Source organism: Pseudophryne corroboree, chromosome 4 (assembly GCF_028390025.1).
Source record: "Pseudophryne corroboree isolate aPseCor3 chromosome 4, aPseCor3.hap2, whole genome shotgun sequence".
Lineage (NCBI taxonomy): Eukaryota > Metazoa > Chordata > Amphibia > Anura > Myobatrachidae > Pseudophryne > Pseudophryne corroboree.
The window spans coordinates 712464892-712483949 of NC_086447.1; the positions used below are offsets into that span (position 1 = coordinate 712464892).

The following is a 19058-nucleotide window of genomic DNA, read 5'->3' on the forward strand; positions in this document are numbered from 1 at the left end:
TAAATCAAATGCAGCAAACAAAGGCTGTCAAGTAGCTGTATTTATACAAGGACCTGTGCCATAATTGTGTAGTTTATGCATAGAGCGCTTCAGCAAATTGCAGTCTGACTGTGCCCTCTGCCACCTGTCCTAACGGAGATAAATGAGGACCATCTGCAGCTGCATAATAAAACGAGCAACATAAATGTTTGACCTAATTATTATTAATAAGCTGTTATTATACCGCAATTGTGCTGCATGTGCCCCGTGCTGTTTTGTACACCAGGACCAAATGCTGATGGTTAGCTCACACAGAGGCTTCAGGCTGGCGCAGCAGAAGGTTGTGCTATCTGCTCTGCGTGATGGTAACCATTCCAACTGTCCAAAACAGACTACACAACAAAAATAGAATTAACTGAAGGCTATGTGACAAAATAAATCAAGCACTTGAGACAATTTGGCTTTTGGTCCTCTGGCAATTTAAAAAAGGTTTATATTCAGTGTGGCTGAGTCAGACGGATCTTTGGACATGGACACAATTTAGATGTTTTTGCATATGTCCAGACGGAACTTGGCCGGTGGTTCTGTCTTTCCATCAAAGTGGTCTTTTCGTGGCGGGAACTGGGAGGTGATAATATGAGCGAATGGAACTGCCCTGACTTGTGGGACTGTCATGGGAGCGTATCTAAAGATCGTTGCGATTCTGGCTCATGTATATGGTGAAGGGAAGCCTGTTTCTGATGGATCTTTTGCAGCTAGCAGGGGGCTGGTGTAAGTGCAGATACTAAGTATGTGGTAGCGAGGGTTGCCTAAAATCATTAACCGGTACAGCTTTCTACTTGCAGATGCATGGATCTCCGCATTAGCGTTTAGCCAAATTTTGCATTAGCATAATGTAATAAATCTGGCTGCCATGGCAGTGTGACAGTGTGTGAGCGGCCTCTGATCAGTGTATGAGTGGCCCCTGGTCAGTGTGTCAGTGTTTGAGTGGTCCCTGGTCAGTGTACCAGTGCTTGAGTGGTCCCTGGGCAGTTTGCCAGTGTTTGAGTGGTCCTTGGTCAGTGTACCAGTGCTTGAGTGGCCCCTGGTCAGTTTGCCAGTGTTTGAGTGGCCCCTGGTCAGTGTACCAGTGTTTGAGTGGCCCCTGGTCAGTTTGACAGTATTTGAGTGGCCCCTGGTCAGTATGCCAGTGTTTGAGTGGCCCCTGGTCAGTTTGACAGTATTTGAGTGGCCCCTGGTCAGTATGCCAGTGTTTGAGTGGCCTCTGGTTAGTATGAGTGTGTGTTTGGCCTTCTATTAATCCCTTTTAAATTGTCATTGTTTTTTTTTTCGCTTTTCAGTGGCTGATTTTCACTGTAGTTGAGGAAGAACTCACCCATAAGGGCTCATACTGTATGTGAAGGCATTTGTGTCCACAACCTCAGCCCTACAGTAAAATGCATACACTAACATACTGCAAATACTTGCATTTGCAAAGTTTGTTAGTGAAATCTGCATTTGCAAAATCATTCATCTGCTGTACTCATAAAAAGAATAGGCGCTATGAAATGAATGAATAAACAATTGTAGAGCAGACAGTTCTAACGATAGGCTGTCATTGGTGACCGCCACTTTGTAAGTGGGAACGGGGTTATGTATGGGAGTAGCTCTAAGATAGTCACCCTAGCAAAAGTCATGTCATTCCTAATCAGATGTCTCCAGCAAACCTTTAAAGCCCTTGACATTTCAGCAAATAGGCAGATCTCATTGACATTGTGATATTCTGTCTGTTTAATAGAGATTTTGACATTCTGCCATATAAAAATGTAAATGTGTTTCTGTGGCAATAGTATGAATGCTAATTTATTGCAAATTATGGGGTTGTCTAACTGCAAAGTAATCGAGGAATAAATAAAATGTTCTGTTTGATCTTTTGCTTACCAAAATAGAAATCATGACATTGGTTTACTGTGTTTGTAGTATAGCAGTACTTTCCAACAATTATTATTATTATTATTATTATTAATATTATTATTATTATTATTATTATTATTATAGTTTACTGATCAGGTGCTACAACAGTCTGCGGCGCTGTACAGTAGGGAAGTAGAACATATTACAAAGGCATAGAGGACCAACAGGCAAAGTACTGAACATTGAAGAAGGGTCATATAATACATAAAACACAATAAGCAAGATATATACAGTAACAAGGTCAAGAGGCAATGTACAAAAACTAAATGAAGTACTGAAGCAGTACCGGAGATGGCAGCCCTCCCCGAACACATGGGACTACAAGCTGGTGCGGAGGGCGGGCGGGTGGCTCTGAAACAGCGCTATTGGCTGCAGGACACAAGACTTAGGACACAGAACTGCCTTTGTACAGCACAAAATAAATGTTATCACTTTTTAGTTTTGAATGGTTCCTAATGTTGTATATAATGGTTTAGACCATAATAAAATCGCTGCTTCTACTGTATGTAGACAACATATAAAAACCTAATACAATACACCACTCTGCATCACATTGACATTTACTCCATATTTGTAACTTCTTTTTCCTTCTAATTTATGTGCTATAGGGGACAATTCACATACTGTATTACCTATTTTGTAGAATTTAGAATCCTATGTGGTTTCAACTATAATTGGCGGAAAATACTTAAACACTCAGCAATTATGTATTTTCCACTGTTCATTAATCAAACAATCATAAAGTGTTCTCCAGTTGGGAACAGCATGGCTGACTGAACAGTGTGCCGTACTCAGAAGAGCAGCAATACATGTTCACAATAATTCTTTCATTTTTGGGTTAATTTATGAAGAAGGAGCTATGCACTTAAAGAAAAGTGTTGTTTTTTTTTTTTTTTTTTTGGGGGGGGGTTATTCAAGTGTGGACGCAAAGCGGTGGATGCATGCATAGCGATCAATGTTTTCATACGCAGTGCGCACATGCAGCAAGTGATTCGTGAGTGCACTCACAGCAAGATTTTAGTTGCAAAGTGAGTGACAGGAAGTCAACGTTTGCAGGTGGCAATGGGAAGTGGTCATACGAACGCAGGACGGCCATTTGGATGGCGTTTTCTGAGCATACATACTTTAGCAGCTGCGATAACACTTCATGATGTGGCGCCATATGCAAAAGATATGATCGCAGTGGGCATCCTTTGCACTGGTTAGCTTCTGCCCATATTGCATATAACTGCATAGGGCAAATCATTGCAGCAGGAGTAGGAAGAACAAATGCCCCTGAATGACCCCCATGGTGTCATGTTACATGGCTGGGCTTGCTTGCTCTGCATTGTTTTAGCAGATGACTATGGGGGTCATTCCGAGTTGATCGCTAGCTGCATTCGTTCGCTGTGCAGCGATGAGGCAAAAAACAGCACTTCTGTTCATGCGGCGCAATGCGCACGTGCGACGTACTATTACAACGGCCGATGTAGTTTCACACAGGGTCTAGCGAAGCTTTTCAGTCGCACTGCTGACCGCAGAGTGATTGACATGAAGTGGTTGTTTCTGGGTTTTAACTGACCGTTTTCAGGGAGTGTTCGAAAAAACGCAGGCGTGCCAGGAAACACGGAGGCATGGCTGGGCGAATGCAGGGCGTGTTTGTGACGTCAAAACAGGAACTGAATAGTCTGAAGTGATCGCAAGCGCTGAGTAGCTTTTGAGCTACTCAGAAATTGCACAAAAAAAAATTGTAGCCGCTCTGAGATCCTTTCGATCGCACTTCTGCTAAGCTAAAATACACTCCCAGTGGGCGGCGGCATAGCGTTTGCACGGCTGCTAAAAACAGCTAGCGAGCGATCAACTCGGAATGACCACCAATATTACAATGACATATTTTGCAAAATAACTTTTGTTTGCTGTGACCAAGATGACTAAACTGCAATTATGATGATGATGATGATGATTATTATTATTATTATGACTGATGACATGGACAGTGCTAGCGAAGGATACAAAGGAATAGAAGGCCCTGTCCATAAGAGCTTACATGCGAAGGTTTAGTGGTGAACTGGGAAGTATATACATTGTACGGGTAGAGAACAGTATCAATTTATCGGAAGAGCTGCTATGCTATAACAAAAAGGTATATTTTAAGATGGGAAGATTAAGCTTCTGACTGGGCAAGAGAGTCATTTCCAGAGTATGGAGGGCACATCGATTCAAATCCTGGAGGCAGAGGTGAGCATGAGAGGAAGGTAGAGTCTGAGAAGAAGTAATTGGTGAGGTAGAAGTCGAACTAAAGCTAGGGACACATTAGACGATGTGTATCCAGCATGACATTGCGGGCGACGAGACCCAGCGGGGAAGCCAGCATCGGCAAGTGCATACACACTTGCCGATGCTGGCAGTGACGGAGTGGGGGGTAGGAGCGGGGCCATGCTGCATTTAGCAGCAAGACCCTCACTAGCAATTGTCGTGGTGACCCTTGGGAGATTGCATCGTCAGTGATATAGTGGGTACACACTGGACAATTTTAACAATTTCTGGTTCCAATCTGTCGGAATCCAGCAAATTGGTTATAAAATTGTCTAATGTGTACCCAGCTTTAGACAGGACAGAGTCACAGAGACCAGTGGAGTGGAGAGTGTGTAAAAGGAGAGGGTGTTCAACAGTGTTTAAGGCAGCAGACAGATGGAGGAGGATGAGTATAGAGAAGTGGCCCTTAGATTTAGCTTTTTTCTTCCTGTAAATAAAGACATATAACCTATATTATGTCATAAGCCAAAATCTCATTTAAACTGCAGGACACTCCTGTATGAATGCGTGTGGTTGACCTATACAGTATATCCTGTTTCATGTAGTATACCAGATGGGAAAGAGAGGGATTCCAGAAAGATTGATGTTAACCTTACGTACACTGAAAATTATTTTTCTCTCTGCTGGACACCATTGTTACCTGAGTCGATGTATATATCTTAAATATACCAGATTTTAGTTGATTCCAAGTAAATCACAGCACATTGGGGTTAATTCTGAGTTGATTGTAGCAGCAAGTTTGTTAGCAATTGGGCAAAACCATGTGCACTGCAGGGGGGGGGGCAGATATAACATGTGCAGAGAGAGTTAGATTTGGGTGGGTTATTTTGTTTCTGTGCAGGGTAAATACTGGCTGCTTTATTTTTACACTGCAATTTAGATTTCAGTTTCAACACACCCCACCCAAATCTAACTCTCGCTGCACATGTTATATCTGCCTCCCCTGCAGTGCACATGGGCCCTCATTCCGAGTTGTTCGCTCGGAGATTTTCATCGCATCGCAGTGAGAATTCTCTTAGTGCGCATGCGCAATGTTCGCACTGCGACTGCGCCAAGTAACTTTACTATGAAGAAAGTAAGTTTACTCACGGCTTTTTCATCGCTCCGACGTTCGCATTGTGATTGACAGGAAATGGGTGTTACTGGGCGGATGCACGGCGTTTTAGGGGCGTGTGGCTGGAAACGCTACCGTTTCCGGAGAAAACGCAGGAGTGGCCGGGGAAACGGTGGGTGTGCCTGGGCGAACGCTGGGTGTGTTTATGACGTCAGCCAGGACCGAAAAGCACAGAACTGATCGCACAGGCAGAGTAAGTCTGAAGCTACTCAAAAACTGCTAACTCGTTTGTAATCGCAATATTGCGCATACATCGGTCGCACATTTAAGAAGCTAAGATTCACTCCCAGTAGGCGGCGGCTTAGCGTGTGTAACTCTGCTACATTCGCCTTGCGAGCGATCAACTCGGAATGAGGGCCATGGTTTTGCCCAACTGCTAACAAATTTGCTGCTGCGATCAACTCAGAATTAGGCCCCTTGTTTTGATTTCTTTCTTGATCCACTGCAATGTACTAAACAAGCCACACAGGGGGTCATTCCGAGTTGATCGCTCACTAGCAGTTTTTAGCAGCCGTGCAAACGCTATGCCGCCTCCCACTGGGAGTGTATTTTAGCTTAACAGAAGTGCGAACGATTGTATCGCAGAACAGCTACAAAAAATTTTGCTGCAGTTTCAGAGTAGCTCAAAACCTACTCGGCGCTTGCGATCACTTCAAACTATTCAGTTCCGGATTTGGCGTCACAAACCCGCCCAGCGTTCGCCCAGCCATGCCTGCATTTTTCCGCACACTCCCTGAAAACGGTCATTTGCCACCCAGAAACGCCCACTTCACGTCAATCACTCTGCGGCAAGCAGTGCGACTGAAATGCATCGCTAGACCCTGTGCAAAACGACATCGTTCGTTGTGCCCGTACGTCGCGCGTGCGCATTGCGCTGCATACGCATGCGCAGAACTGACGATTTTTAGCCTGATCGCTGCGCTGCGAACAAATTCAGCTAGCGATCAACTCAAAATGACCCATTGGTTCCTCAGCTGTTGGTGAATTACAACATACATGTCTAAAGAGGCAATTTGACAACAGCCGGAGCATTCTATGTTGTAGATGGCAATGCTAAATGATACGTATTATTTATATGATATTACAAATCTCTCATTACAGAGGACGCCAGTGGGAAGAAGCCAGAGTTCACAGACCCATCCATCTGCCATGCCCCGGGAGGGGAGTATTTTGTTGAAGGAGAGACATGGAATATTGATTCCTGTACTCAGTGTACTTGTCATAGTGGAAGGGTGCTATGTGAAACTGAAGTCTGCCCTCCCCTGCTTTGTCAGAACCCTACTCGTACTCAGGACTCCTGCTGTCCTCATTGCCAAGGTATGACCAGGCATCATATTGCTTTACATGTTGTGCTGCTACTGAAAATGAATGCAGACAGAATGTATTTAAAGGACACGCTATGAAGATTCATCTTCAAATTCTGTAACTTGCTGTTTCTACTTAGTGAATGCAGTGACGTTTGCTCTATTTGACCATTTATGAAGTAACAAAACCTGTTTACACTGTTAGTAATGTTTGCAGCTATCTAGAAGAGTAGACATCATAAAACAATGTTCTAATATTAAGTCACATCCTATTAACAAGTCTATTCCCAGACATAATCTAGTTAGAAAAACAGCAGAAGTTGCCAGGCACAACAGTGTCCCACAAACAAACACTTCAGCATTTTCTCCTGTCTATCCCACTGGGTCGGCACAATGTCAACACTGGCATACTTGCTACATTGCCAAAATGTCAGCACTTTGTATGTCGACAGTCGGCACGTTGACAGTGCGATTTTGTATACAACCCTTAAATTGTGTCAATATTCTCATTGTCGTCATTCTGACTGCATACCTTCCCACTAGCTGTCATCGACTTAGATTGATAGTATACATATTTTGCAATGTGGAAGGTGTTTTTATATTTGTTTCTTGTACACATATACAACATAACGTGTGGGTGTACTTGAATAATCACCACTTTGCATACCAACCAATCAAAAACCTTTGTTCTTGATTGTTAAACTAGTTTTATGGAGTGATGATACATATTACATTATATTGTTCTGTTAATGTTGGGTTGTGCAAAGTTTGTCAGTCATTTCAAAAGTCTCTCTGACCTACACAGACATCAGAAACATTTAGGCCGGAATAGCTACCTTTATTTTAGTGATTTGCAGGTGGTGTAGGTAATGGCAATATGTATAATTTCACTTAATGGAACTTAGTCAATCACAAGAGGAAGTGATTATGTGACTAGATGTATGAATACAATTGCAGCAACATAATTAACATGCTTTTTGAGACTGGAACTACAAAGTAATTTTGGAGAAGATTTAGCATAAACATAGGCACTAGAAAAGAGGAGGCAAGGGGGCAGCTCGCCCCGCCCTCTCCTTCCCAAAAAAATATTTGAGATGCGCCAGTCAAAGTACTGGGTTGAGAGGCTCAGTGCGGCTGCCATCTACTGGTAATACGGGCAGTGTCAGGAAAGAGATAATCCCTTTTCTGGCTGCTCCATCACCTCCCTCTCCACAGCCCTTCTCTGTCTGCCTCCAGGGCCCTCCGCCCCCCCTGCACCCAGCTCCAACAGTGTGTGGCTAGTGATTATGGGCTGCCCCGTTCCCTGGGAGCAACCCTGCGCCCTTCTCACCACCCACTTCATATGTTCCTCACCTCTTCTGCCTCCCACCTTTGTCCTCCCCTTTGTCCTCCCACTCCCTTTCCTTAAAGACTCCCTGACCTCCCCCCATTTCCAAGTGGGTTCAGCTGAAAATGTACCCTGTAAAGTTTGCACTGCGTATGCATCCATGAGCCATAGAATTGCATGGGTCTGTACGCTCTTGTGCCCAAGTCCTTTACGTGAGGCTGTTTTAGCAGGGCACCACGCCCTGCCCCATTTGTAAATGGCAAAATATGCCCTACCCTTTAAGCAACGCAGTCCTAAAACAGCCCGCCTGTTGCCATGCTGTCACCGCCTGAACAGATGCAATGAGCATGCACATGGCCATATTGCCCCCGCACATCTGCGCCCTGCCCAGCGCGCATTCTAGCTGGAACACTATGTGAACAGGTCGCAGGCAGGCGCAGCTAGTCGCAATCATGATGATGCTGCACGTGCGACCCATTTGCGGTTAAGATGCGGCGGCTGCATCTGTAGATAGATAGATAGATAGATAGCTATACATCAGGTAGGTGGTGTGATGGGTAAGTTCAGGTGCCTCTTAGGAGGCAACATTCAGTTATTTAGGGGCCCCAAAAAAGTTGTGGCACCCACAAGCATAAGTAATGTAGGTCTTTATGCAGAGTGCTTGGATTATGGAAAGAAAAGTAACTATGGAAAAGTATAAATTAAATATATAGATCTTGTTGTCACAATAAATTGACTTTGAGAAACATATGTAAAGATTATAAATTAACCGCAATTCTCAATTTTCAAAATTGAGCATTCCATTATATTTTAATTGTGGTGAGACAGGCAGCAACAGAGTTGCTGTAAAAGGATAATATTTAGAGTTCACTAAGGAAATTATGTTTATACAAAAGATCTGTCCAAAATGTAGAGGGCCAGTCCCAAATTATTGGGGTAAGGCTTAATAGTGGGGGCCAGAGCCGGCCCTAACCAATATGATGCCCTAGGCAAGATTTTGGCCGGTGCCCCCTAGCACCACCACTGGTTCCGCCTCTGACCTTGCACCTCTTTCCCAGCACCATCACACTTCACCCATAGCAGTCCTTATTTTTGTGTTTGTACCCCCTATATTTTAAATAGGAACAGTTCGCACATTTGGCACTCAGCCCAAAAAGGGGTGTGTTTTTGCTGGCAAGGGGCATAGCGACACAATAGTAACCCCAATTCCAATTACGCCACACAGTACTGCAACTTTATTCACATTTGATCATGCAATAGTGTCCCTTATTCATGTTACATCACACAGTAGTATCACTTTACCTTATAAACGTTACTCCTCACAGTAGTGCCCCTTATTCACATTACATCACACTGAATTGCTCCTTATTCACATTACACCATACCTTATTGCTCTTTATTCACATTAGATGACACAGAAGTGCCCTTTCTATATGCAACGCTACATAGTAGAGCACCTTATACACATAATGCCACAGAGTAATGCCCCTTACACATATGAGACACATTATTAATGTCCTTATAAACATAATGCGCCTTACACATTATGACAACCTTTATTAATATCCTTTTACACATAATGGGGCAGATGTATTAACCTGGAGAAGGCATAAGGAAGTGATTAACCAGTGATAAATGCAAGGTGATACACGCACCAGCCAATCAGCTCCAATATGTAAATTAACAGTTAGGAGGTGATTGGCTGGTGCGTGTATCACCTTGCAAATATCACTGGTTTATCACTTCCTTATGCCATCTCCAGGTTAATACATCTGCCCCAATGTCCCTTACACATATGCCGCACATTATTAATCCCCTTATACACATAATGACACACATAGTGCCCCTTACACATGTTGCACATTATTAATGCATTTTTACATGACACACATAATGTTCCTTACACATATTCCGAACACTACTGCACAACCAACCCACCCGCACACAGCACTCACACTGCCATTAACACTGTGACCTCTGCCTCTACTTGGATACAGATGTGTCCTCATAAATCTTGCCTCAATGCTAACGTCGGGCACCTTTTTTTTATGACAATGCATCTTATTTGCATTGCTATGTGGCTAGGATGCCCAAGCAGCTTCTGCCGATTAAAATGATATGCAGCATGCCTATATACTGTGTGAGACTGTGGCTGTATCTGCATATGAAATGCTACACACAGAATATAGGCATGCCGCATATCATTTTAATCAGCAGAAGCTACTGATGCCCCTAGGCATATCAAATGCCCTAGGCAATTGCCTAGTTTGCCTATGCCTATGGCCGGCTCTGGTGGGGGCGCCTGTGTCACTTCAGGTGTAGATAAGGAACATAATGTTTTTTTCCATCAATGGCTCGTGGTAAAAATTTCATTTGAGTAAAGGAAAACTACTCAATATAAATTTGATCAATTGTTGCTATTCTGCACAGATAATATACTGTATTATTGTACATTTCTTAAAATTATCGTAAGCTTTTTTTTTAACATCATTAACACATAAAGAAAAGTCCTGAAATACTATATATTTAATATCTGCATGAGATGTATTTTTTATAGGAATTTTCCACAAAGCAGATATGAGTACCTCTACTTGCAATAAACTGTGTATAATAGCCAGATTAAACATATAAATTGCCGGGCCTAGTGGCAGGCTTTTATATTTGTGTATTTCTATTTTTTCAACTGTTTTTCAAATGTAGTGTTGGTCTTAAGGTGGCAATGCAGTGCAAAGCGATGGTGGCAAAACATTGCATATTTGACCTCCCAAACCATTAAGGAGTGCAGGAAAATGTATATTGTCGGCCTACCGTAATTCTCAGGAATGTGTACAACCGACCTTCTTGACTGCACAGCTCAAAGACTTCTAATGCCCTCCTTAGAGACATGTAGGGTATTGCATATTATATAAATAATTGTACGGCTTCTTTGCTGTGCACCCGATCCCTATGCCTACACTTAGTATTTTAGGCTTCATCATTAGCATGGCATACTCGCACCGGTATGCGGTTAACATACTGCCCGTTGAGATCCCGGATGTCACCTTGCACTGGGCTATACTTTGTGCAGTGATATGCATGAGAACCCTTCTGTCCAACTGTTCACAGCCCGCAATTCCTTTGATGCGCCATGTCAGAACTTTGCCTACGGGAGAACACCTTATTACAGCCCAGCTCCCGCCCCAATGGAGATGTGATTAAGGGGGACATTTACTAAGCAGTGATAAGAGCAGAGAAGTGAGCCAGTGGATAAGTTGCCCTATCAACCAATCAGCAGCCCTGTATAATTTTATATTATGCAAATTATAGATATTAATTCAGTGCTGAGTGGTTGCCGTGGGCAACTTCTCCACTGGCTCACTTCTCCACTCTTATCACTGCTTAGTAAATGTCCCCCTCAGTGTCTGAATCTGCATTGCTCGTACTGTACGTTCCATAGCAAACATAAATTTGCAAGATGCACTCTTCAAACAGGATCGCTCAACTCTGTATCAGTCCACAAAGTTTTAATACATTGGGTTATCTGCTGTGCATCTCATTGGTGAGAATGGTCCCATAATAGTAAACCGTTATTATTACTGATTTGGCCAATGCTGACAATTAGCAATAGGAGGAAGAGTAAAAGCTGTGTCTAGAAATGAGAGTGCAGAATGCATTGCACGGTACTTATGGAGATACATCTCTAAAGGTGGGTACACATGGATACAATCATTATGCCGATCCGTTAATTTACATCCAGTATCAAAGGACCGGCAAAGTAATTGTGTTTGTGGGTACCCAGTGCCGATCCAGGATCGTGGTCCGATAAACGGCTTGCAACGCTCTTGCTACAGCCGGATTGAATGTTCAGATCTTATACCCTATTTACATTTTAAAGGTTTGTATATCCGATCCTATAGAAGCCCCGAACACAATGTGCTATAGTCTGCACAGTGTTTACGGTGCTTGCAGGAGCTGAAAGGGGTCACGCTGTGGACACACAGGACGGGTGATTGAGAGAGTTTACCCCGATCAGCTGCCATGTGTACCCACCCTTAAGGACTACTACTATGAAGCTTGTGAAGTCTGCAAACAGGGAATTACTAATAGCAGAATCATCAGTTTGAGCTTATCTGGGCTCCTGTGACCCCAACCCTGTCGAACACAAATCAGGAAAACAATTTAAGAATCATTAAAAAATTGGGTAGTCCCTCAAATCACCTCTGCCTTGTAGTGCACACTGGTAATGTGACAAGCGGGTCCCATTGTGTCAAGCATGCTGAAGTGTAATGTAAGCATTCAGGTAGACTTTAAGAAGTAATACTGAGTGACACACATTTTGCTTTTTAAGGTGCCATGGAAAGGGTCTGAACACCTTAGTATCTCCTGTTAATATGTGTTCTCTGTATTAAAGTGGGCATTAATATAATAATCTAGCTACTCAGGTAATCAGAATGTGTGTATCAAGGGGCGCTGTGGAGCATCCCCCCCCCCCCCTCCCAACCAATCAGAGCACCCAAGGTTAGTTCCATCTTCGGGAAGATAGAGCATGCACAGAAGAAAGCAAAGGATCTGTTACAGTGTAATGGTGCCCAACATTTGTGCGATGCCCCGCGACGCGACATCGCGGGGCATCGCACTGACAGTTCAGGTGTGATGAAATCGCACCTGAACTGCCAAAGTGATTACCGTGCAATCATGCAATAGAATGCATGGTAATCACGTGATGGGCACGTTACCGCCGAGTGTAACCCGGCGTGCGCCCATCACACATCGCAGTGCCATATATTGCATGTGTTTTAAAAAACACATGCGATCGCACTGCGATGCGATAAATATTAAGTGCAGCACATACTATCATGAGACGCGATATCACGTTGCATGGTACCTAAAATGTGCATACATTCCTTCGATTTCTCTCACAGATGCGGTCAAAATCGAAGGCTTGTACCTGATATTTCACAAGTGTATGGGCTACATAAGAGTCTTTGCGTTCACCACACAGAGCCATCTTTCCAAAGATGTCACTGGGAAGATAGCCCTGCCAGCACTTCATAGAGCTGGGGGACCAACTTTCAGTGTTATTTTAAGTACAGTGTCTGTCATCCGCCTGCTACAATCATGGCTGGGGAGGAGGCACATACTGACTGGTGATATATCAATATGCTATAATACTCTATTTTAAATACTACCATGTATGGGAGATGCCTGCTACAATTAGTGGGGCACTGTTACATATTCAATACAGTCACACTGACTGATTATAAGGCATCCCTTATAATATCCATTATTGCATCAGTGACTGTGTTGACTATGTGGGTCATTCCGAGTTGATCGTAGCTGTGCTAAATTTAGCAGAGCTACGATCATTTACACTGACATGCGGGGGGATGCCCAGCACAGGGCTAGTCCGCCCCGCATGTCAGTGCGGGCCCCACACCGCAGAAGTGCAAAAGCATCGCACAGCAGCGATGCCTTTGCGCTTCAAGAGTAGCTCCCGACCAGCTCAGCTTTAGCGTGCTGGCCGGGAGCTACTCGTCGCTCCCCCGCCCGCAGCGACTGCGTGTGTCGGCCCGCAGCTGCCACGGCCCACCCCCCCAACGGTCCGGCCATGCCTGCGTTGGCTGGATCGTGCCCCCTAAACAACAGCTTAACGCCGCTGTCCGGCCCCCTCCCGCCCAGTGACCGCCTCTGCCTCAGAGGCGATCGCTAGGCAACGACGGCTGGCATGTGCCGGCGCACTGCAGCACTGGCGCATGCGCAGTTCCGACCCGATCGCTGCGAGAAACTGCAGCGAGCTATCAGGTCGGAATGACCGCCTATGTACAGTATCAGTGCCTTTAGTGTGACTCCATCATATGAGGTCTGACAATTAAGTTAGCGAACTCCCTACTACGCAGTAGCAGATTTACCGCTAGGCAACAAAAGCAGCCACAAGGTCCCGGCGGGTCCCAGGGGGCTCGCCGACAGATCATGGAGTTGGGAGGGCATTTCAGATTTCCCCCGAAAATGTCAGAGTGCTGGGCTGGCTGTAATACTCTTAGCAGGCTGTCAGAAACTAGATAGCTGCCAGGTGCCAGTTGCCTGTAACTGCCTGTGTGCAGTGCCCACAGTGTGATTTTAAGGGCAGCACAGATGGTGTAATGGTTAGCATTACTGCCTCACAGCCCTGAGGTCATGGGTTCAATACCCACCATGGCTGTACTGTGTGGAGGTTGTATATTCTCCCCGTTGCATGAGTTTCCTCCAGGTACTTCGGTTTTCTTCCTACAATCTAAAAATATACTGACAGTTTAATTGGCTCCCATAAAAATGAACCCTAGTGTGAATTTGTACATGTGGTAGGGAATATAGATTGTTAGCTCCACTGAGGAAAGGACTGATGTTAATGACCAAATGTTTGATGTAAAGCGCTGCGGAATATGTGTGCGCTAAATAAATAACTGGTAATAAATAACAATAAATACACTAGTACAACTACAGTACCATCCGCCTGCTATAATCGTTGGGGGGCAGATTGGGGAGCATACACTGACAAGGGTGGGCATAATCAGCGGGGACCTATCTGCTACAATTGGTGGGGGGGCACACTGAGGATTGTTTGAGGAAGTGGGGCCCCAAATTGGAGTCTTGCTTAGGGCGCCATGAGGTCTAAATCCACCTCTGATAAGCGTGCTGAGCTATAGGAGGCAGGCCACCAGTGTGATTATGGTAGTGAGGACAGGGGGCAAACACATGCAAGCTCTGGGAGAACATACAAGCTCCACACAGTTTGTACCCTGTTTGGGATCAAACCTAAGATCCCAGTGCTAAAAGGCAGCAAAGCTAACTATTGTGCCACCATGCGGCCCCCATCTTGTTTAGCACAAGCACTGGGAGTTGCTCTCTACAGTACATCTTTCTAAGTGAAGATTTTGAACAAGCTGGCATTTTTATTATAAAAGTTCATTTCGGAAAGTTCCGTTGTGCCAGAAGACATACAGATATGACACAAAGGACCTGTTTTGGTATTCCCTGTTGTGGGCGCCAAGATTTATTGTTTTCTATAGAGAAGCCCCAACTTTGTTTCAGCTGTACTGATACATTTTCCCTGGGGTCAATAAATCACTGAACTCACCTTGACAGATGTCAGGAGCTGGAGAGTGGCATTGCATACCTGCAGTTCATTTTCTGATTTGGCTGCAGCCTGTAGTATTCCATGCCTGGTACTTTTAGAGGTCATCGTAATGGAATTATTTATTCCTACTAACATGACTGAGAGGAATCAACATGTGCAGGGAGTGTAGGTGCTGTACACTCCCTGCTTCCTCCCTCTGGAGATTACAAGAAAGGAATAAAATACCTTGAACATCTTTCCATTGATTCATGTTTGGCTTGCATTTACTTTTTCACCATCTTCATTAAAAACACTGTAGAAAATCATTTACGGCAGATCACTAATTGTATAAATAAAATTAGATGGCCTCTCATGCGAATTAGATATGGAAATTAATTGTAAGTGATTTCCTAAATAGTGAGCTGGCCTAGATGCTAAATTCTGATTACATGACAACTTTTTAATGAGTCAGTTATGAAGAACTAGATTGCAAGCTCTACGAACCACTCGCACCTTTTGTGTTTCAGTGTCCTATAAATTAATGACAATAAAATGCCGGAGTGACACTAAATAAATAATGTGATTGAGGGACCATCTCTAGCTTAGCTACGAGTCTGATTATGAGATAGACCGATGATTCACGCTGTCATTCCTGTTGCTGGTGTATACTGGCTAGGGGTTTGTTACCTTGCTGTAACACAAGGTTGAGATTTGCCGTAAAAAGGGCATTGTCTGTCTTGTTTTTGCATCACAAATATAAAGATACGACACACAGCACAATGTCAATTACAGTAAATGTTTGCTGAGATGGGTCACAAGCGCCAAAACTGAAGCACAGCGTGCCCTTCAAACTCGGAGATACAGCACTGTTCATGACCCTTTGTTTATCTGTAGACCCTTTGTTTATCTGTACATCACCTAGGTAACCACAAGCCAATCATTTCCATGTATGAAGCATTAGGCTTCACTGTATTGCCCTTTTTACTGTTTCAGATGTTTTTGAAGGCTTTTTATTAAATATGCCAGCTATCAGCAGCGGAATGGGACAGTACATGCTGTCCTTGTTTAGCTAGGGATATATACTTGTTCCGTCAAATGTAAATATTTTCTTACTGCCGCTTTGATATGGTTCACAACAATCAGCCTTTCACTAAACCTTTCTTTAAGAAGACTATGTGCAGTGACTTGAGCCACTAAAATACATACAGTATACATGTGCAACATGGTTATGAGCCTGCTTTGTTGTGTAGGCCTTGTGATGTTGGCAGAAATATTTACAAGCAGACACATGATCAGGACAGCGAATGACTTAATGAATGTGTAACACAATGGAATTCACAAGTGATATAGGGGGTCATTCTGACCTGATCGCTTGCTGCAGTTTATCGCAGCGCAGCAATCAGGTCAGAACTGCTTGACAGGCAGAGGCGGTCGCTAGATGGGAGAAGGCGACACGGCAGCATTTGGCTGCCGTTTTGTGGGCTCGGTCCAGCCAACGCAGGTGTGGCCGGACCATGCGGGGGGCATGCCGCAGCGGCTGCATGACATCAGACGCTGCGAGCCGGGCAGTGACAAGTGGCTCCCAGCCAGCACACAAAAGCTGCGCTGGCCGGGAGCTGCTCCTGAAGTACAAAAGCATTGCCGCTGTGCGATGCTTTTGTACTTCAGTGACGGGGCAGGGACTGACATATGGGGCGGGCTAGCCCTGTGCTGGGCGTCCCCCCGCATATCTGTGTTCCTGATCGTAGCTGTGCTAATTTTAGCACAGCTACGATAACCTTGGAATGATTCCCATAGTTACTTGTAGAGTAAATAAACATCTGTTGTAGGGCCATTTTAGGGAGAACCAAGAAGGCATTTGCCTGGGGTCCCCAGCATTAAAGGGCCAGTTCTTATATACTAAGATGTTCTTTTTAGATTTATTTTAGCCAATATGAATAATGTTGTCCCTAGTATGTGATTTTCATTGACCCAACATTTATAACCCCAGTGCCAGGTGCCTGACTATGGGCAGAGGAGGACGCAAATGTGTGTGCAGCGGATCTGCATAAATTTGCTTATGACACTGCTGCAGGGTTTTGAGGGCATACTGGCACCAAGGGGAAAACCCCGGTGGGCCCCACTGCCTGAGTGCTCACCTCCTTCTCTAGGTCTTAGGTTTCAGTCTGCGTCCACCTCTGCCCACAGTTAGGCATATTATACATATGACATATGTTACATTATACTGCACAGGACTATGGTGTATTTTCTACAGTGCATTCATACTGTTAATCTGGTACAGTATCATGCATGGACTATCAGTATTTAATATACAGTATATAGCTGCCTGCTGTCACTAAGCAATCACCGCACATGCACAGTACAATACATATCGCTCTGCTGCGTAAACATAAGCATTGCATCTTCCTCTGATTCAGGCCATGTCCCTAATTATTTTCTGTCTCAATTTGAAGAATATCAAGTTGCATTTACAAGATTATCAAGGAGAGACAAAGTGTTCACAACATACTATTATCTAATCATCCCTGTCGTGCTTTATCTCTTTATTATAAGACACAGTTTGACACATTTCTTCAATTTTATTATTAAAGCAATATAATTGTTTTGCAAGCAGTTCTAAAACTAGGATATTGTCAGCATATGAACAGATGTGTGTCTGGAAGCGGGGATTATTGTAACTATATGGGGGCAGTTTGCAAACCGTAATTATTGTATAACTATTGAAATGGGTTCTGCAGCATGGCTTAATTAGGTGACCGTGGGCTATAGAGGTCTCACAGGGTCTTTTTGAAATGAGTCAACTCTGCAGTGTCCCTCTGCTCCCTCTTCCGGAATGTAACTTGACAAAGCATCATACCCCTGTGCTTTTATTTTAAATATTTAACACACAGTCTCATGTTTTGTTGTAAGCACACTTATACAATGTTGTAAGCGCTAAAATGCAATGAAAGTCTTTGGGAATGCTTGCATGCAGCCAGCCAGGCTGTTCATCTATGGCCAATATTAATATGCCATTACTAATCAATAATACTAATACAGTACATACGGCTACACTTTGGGGGCAGGGCTGGGTTGTCACACCACTAGGTCCCGCCCCAAATGTAACGTGATTTAGATTGCTGCGGGAGGGGTGGAGCTAAATGACGCAATTTGCATCATTAGCCCCCTCCATTCAATGCCACGATTCTCCTGTCTAATTTGCTCATCCTACCCGCTTCACAAGGAAGCAGGCGGGATGTGGGATAGCTGGCCACTCGTCCATGGGTGCCGGGGACTCCCTGAAAAATCAGAGTTGCCAGAGAATTGGCAAGTATTTCTCAAGCATTTCATATAAGGCACAGGTTCTCAAACTCGGTCCTCAGGACCCCACACGGTTCATGTTTTGCAGGTCACCTGTAGATTTTTAAAATGTGACAGTTGGTAATACACAGAGCAGCTGCTGGGTGACATGGAAAACGTGAACCGTGTGGGGTCCTGAGGACCGAGTTTGAGAACCACTGATATAAGGGATACTCAACCTTGACTATATTAATAGTTCTATATTTTCAGTTGACAGTTATTTATTCTGGGTCACTTGGAGAATCAACTAACCCTTGCAAGGTATTACTGTTTTAAATGAAGCACAAACTGCTCTTTTTGGCCAATTTAACTAATGTAGAAAAGCCCTATCCATGGAGAAAACTGGTGTTTTTTTCACCAGAGATAGTGTTTCTTCCATTCACAATTACCACCACAATGCTTCTTCTATTATAGTTATGTCAGAATGGCTATAACAGAAAAAAATCAATGGAGCAATTTTTTTTTTTTCACATTGTATTTCTAATATTTTTGTCTTTCATACTTTTGTGTATTTTAAAAACTTTTTTTGACATACTTTTTTTTTCAACAAGTGTAAGGGGGAGCCTGGCTAGCCAGGCACACGTGGCAATATCCACAGAGACTTCCCCGATAATATCTTATTGATAAATGACAACAATAGGTGTTTTCATTGCTGCAATATACTTATTATTTAGC

General features: G+C 43.9%; 1 protein-coding gene across 2 annotated transcripts in view; it reads left to right on the forward strand.

Annotated features, from left to right (window-relative positions):
* The window catches only part of CRIM1 (cysteine rich transmembrane BMP regulator 1), a 960049-nt gene that overhangs the window by 854619 nt on the left and 86372 nt on the right, over positions 1 to 19058 (forward strand). For both annotated transcript variants that reach the window (XM_063917972.1, XM_063917971.1), the window contains exon 12: positions 6443 to 6658. In XM_063917972.1, the coding sequence (XP_063774042.1) occupies positions 6443 to 6658 (216 nt within the window). The remainder of the gene's footprint in view (positions 1 to 6442; positions 6659 to 19058) is intronic.